At 39.6% G+C, this 3837-nt stretch overlaps 1 protein-coding gene across 1 annotated transcript; it reads left to right on the plus strand.

The window, feature by feature from the left end:
• The first annotated feature begins 2185 nt into the window (after nucleotides 1–2185).
• Nucleotides 2186–3525, plus strand: LOC113930801 (transforming protein RhoA-like). The gene has a single exon (XM_027608315.2). The coding sequence runs from the start codon at nucleotides 2391–2393 to the stop codon at nucleotides 2970–2972; it is 582 nt and encodes a 193-aa protein (XP_027464116.2). The 5' UTR covers nucleotides 2186–2390; the 3' UTR covers nucleotides 2973–3525.
• The last annotated feature ends 312 nt before the right edge of the window (nucleotides 3526–3837 follow it).

Here is a 3837-nt window from a genome sequence, read left to right on the forward strand (position 1 = left end):
TCTAGTTCTGTTAAAAATGTTGTTGGTATTTTGATAGGGTTTGCATTAAATCTGTAGATTGCTTTGGGTAGAATGAATATTTTAACAATATTTGTTCTTCCAACTGATGAGCATGGAATGTCTTTCCATTTCTTTGCTTCATCTTGAATTTCTTCTATCAGTGTTTTATGGTTTTCAGAGTAAAATCTTTCACCTCTTTAGTTAGGTTTATTCCTAGGTATCTTTTTATTTTTGGTGCAATTGTAAATGGGATTGTTTTCTTAATTTCACTTTCTGCTGCTTCATTATTAGTGTATAGAAAGACACAGATTTGTGTACACTCATCTTGAATCCTATGACTTTACTGAATTCATCTATCGGTTCTAGTAGTTTTTTGGTGGAGTCTTTAAGGTTTTCTACATATAGTATTATGATATCTGTGGTAAGTGAATGTTTTACTTCTTCCTTACTAATCTGGATGCCTTATATTTCTTTATATTGTCTAACTGCTGTGACAGATGGGATAATTTCTATTGATCTATCTTCAATCTTCCTGATATTTTTTCCCTGGCATTTCCATTTTGCTGTTAAGTCTATTGCATTTTTTAATACTACAAGTTCCCTTTTGTTTATTTTATAGGTTCTAGTTTTCTGCTGAGATTTATTTTAATTCATAACAAGCATACTTCCTTTACATTCTTGATCACAGTTATAAAAGCTGTGTTATAAAATCTTGGGTTTTTATGAGGATGGAAAAGGAAGGTAGCCTGAAGGTGAAATGTTACTGTGGCAAGATTTCCCCCTTGGTATTTAACAAGGTGAAGTAGGAGAATCTGGGAACCGTGTTCTCCTGCTTCTTGCCAAAAAGGGGTTAGATGAGGTGGTTGGACTATGAAAAGCAAAGAGTGGGATTCGTCCAGGCTCACGCAATAACCTTTTGATTTTTTTTTTTTTTCAAAAAGGAGACTCCCCTGGAAAGATGGTGGAGAAAGTGTCTTCATTCCCAATTTCTCACATTAGCCAGTTTGAAGGCTCCTTGTGGTGGGATCAGAAATAATTCAGAGCGTGGGAAAGTGAGAGTTTAAACCCCACTTGGGGCAAATAAAAAAACATACAAAACAGAAGAAAGAAGAAAGAAAGAAAATCAATCTTGGGTTTTTAGGGTAATAAAATAGTCATAAAATCTTGAAGCTGGTCTCCACTGATTTTCTTTCCTTCTGAATCAGGCATTTCTCCAATTATTCATATTTTTTGTGTACTTTTGAGTGTACATTAATGCTGTAAACCTTGTGGAGACTCTAGATTTCATTTTGTAATGTTTTTCTAAAGAGTATTATTTTTTAAAATAGGCTGCTAATTTATTAGCACACTGAACTCATAATGTGAGCAATGTCTCTCCTGTGGTGGATGACAGCTTAGATCTCAATTCAGTTCCTTTCCCTTAGTTTTACTTGTTGCATTCTGTCTCACTCATGTGTAATTCAGGGGTCAGCCAGAGATTTGGTCAGAGACTATTCATAATATTTGGGCATCTCTCTTCCAGGCTCTTTCTTCTACCATTTTTCTCCTCACTTTTCAGTGGCTGTGGTTTCCCAGAACTTTTTCCTCTGTTTTTTCAAGCCAGTTAGACTACAAATTTTCTATGATAATATTATCCACAAAGCTGGCAGTGATTGGGGCCTATCTTCAGGCCAAAAGACACTAAAAATAGAAAATAGAATTTCACCTAGTACCTTAACTTTCTTCCAACAGTCAAGTTTATTCCCAGTTTCTGCTTGCATTTGGTCATAATGCAATGCCTTATAATTATTATTTTTTTTTAGTATTTTGCCCAGTGTAGTATTATCTTTACAAGGTTGCTCTGATAAGGGATACTTAGCCATTACTGAATGCTGAACACATCCTCCCTTATATGTATTAAATATCTACACATGAGAAGACAAAATAGTCACATGGATACTCAAAAATACCAAGTTGAGTTGATCTAAAGGTTTGGCTTCAGAAAAAATAGAGGAGGTTCTTTGATTCTTATAGTTGCTCACTATTTCTCTCCAAGCAGAAAATTAAGGGAAGAGAGAATCATATGATTTGTCTTTAAAATAAAGCAGAGAAAGTAGACTTTGTAGAAAAAGTGGTGTGAAAACAGGTATGTTTCTAGAGTAGTAAAAACATATTGCCAAGTGGCCGTCCCGCCGCCGACCGCCCGCCGTTCTTCGTCGGTTCTCTCATTAGTCTGCTGCCGTCTCCTCAGCCCCCCGCCCGTCTCCGAGCTTGCGACCCGCGGACAGGCGTCCTCGGCACAGAGAGGCCGGACTGCGAGTCGTCGCCTGAGTGCCCTTCATCTGAGAAGTTCAAGGCACTTGTAGAACTTCTGCCACACAGGCCGTGGGTCTTGCAGCACATTTGTAAGCATGGCTGCCATCCGGAAGAAACTGGTGATTGTTGGTGATGGAGCCTGTGGCAAGACTTGTTTGCTTACCGTCTTTAGCAAGGACCAGTTCCCAGAAGTGTATGTACCCACAGTGTTTGAGAACTATGTGGCAGATATTGAAGTTGATGGAAAGCAGGTAGAGTTGGCTTTGTGGGATACAGCTGGGCAGGAAGATTATGATCGCTTGAGGCCTCTCTCCTATCCGGACACTGATGTTATACTGATGTGTTTCTCCATTGACAGCCCTGATAGTTTAGAAAACATCCCAGAAAAATGGACCCCGGAAGTCAAGCACTTCTGTCCCAACGTGCCCATCATCCTGGTTGGGAACAAGAAGGATCTTTGGAATGATGAGCACACAAGGTGGGAGCTGGCCAAGATGAAGCAGGAGCCGGTGAAACCGGAAGAAGGCGGAGATATGGCAAACAGGATGGGCGCTTTCGGTTACATGGAGTGTTCAGCAAAGACCAAAGATGGAGTGAGGGAGGTTTTTGAAATGGCCACAAGAGCTGCTCTGCAAGCCAGACGTGGGAAGAAAAAATCTGGGTGCCTTGTCTTGTGAAACCCTGCTGCAAGCACAGCCCTCATGCGGTTAATTGTGAAGTGCTGTTTATTAATCTTAGTGTATGATTACTGGCCTTTTTTCATTTATCTATAATTTACCTAAGATTACAAATCAGAAGTCATCTTGCTACCAGTATTTAGAAGCCAACCGTGATTGTTAATGATGTCCAACCTACCCGACCACCGGGGTCCTTCTGACACCGCTCTAACAGCCCTCCTCTGCACTCCCACCTGACACACCAGGCGCTAATTCAAGGGATTTCTTAACTTCCTGCTTCTTTCTAGAGAGAGAAACAGTTGGTAACTTTTGTGAATTAGGCTGTAACTACTTTATAACTAACATGTCCTGCCTGCCCTCTGTCAGCTGCAAGGTACTCTGGTGAGTCCCTACTTCAGAGCTTTACTCCTTAACAGATTTTATTGGCATAGCTCTGTGATGGGCATCCAGTTTTTTTGAAAATGCTCATCCAGAAAGGCCCAAGTCCATGCAGCTGTGGCAGAGTTACAGTTCTGTGGTTTCATGTTTAGTTACCTTATAGTTACTGTGTAATTAGTGCCACTTAACGTATGTTACCAAAAAATAAATATATCTACCCCAGACTAGATGTAGTATTTTTTGTATAATTGGATTTCCTAATACTGATATTTGTCACCCTGCAGAAACTGTATTGGTTTTTTAAAAAAGAATGTATTTGAAAATAAAGTCAGATGGAAAAATTCATTTTTAAAATTCCCATTTTGTCAGTTTCTCGGATAAAAAAGATGGCCCATATCACCTGTTTTTGGCCCCACATATTCCAGTACCCCCTCCCCAGAGCTGGGCTAAATAAATAGGAATTTGGTTTCATGCCTGAGGCACTTAG

The sequence above is a fragment of the Zalophus californianus genome, chromosome X (genome assembly GCF_009762305.2).
Source record: "Zalophus californianus isolate mZalCal1 chromosome X, mZalCal1.pri.v2, whole genome shotgun sequence".
NCBI lineage: Eukaryota > Metazoa > Chordata > Mammalia > Carnivora > Otariidae > Zalophus > Zalophus californianus.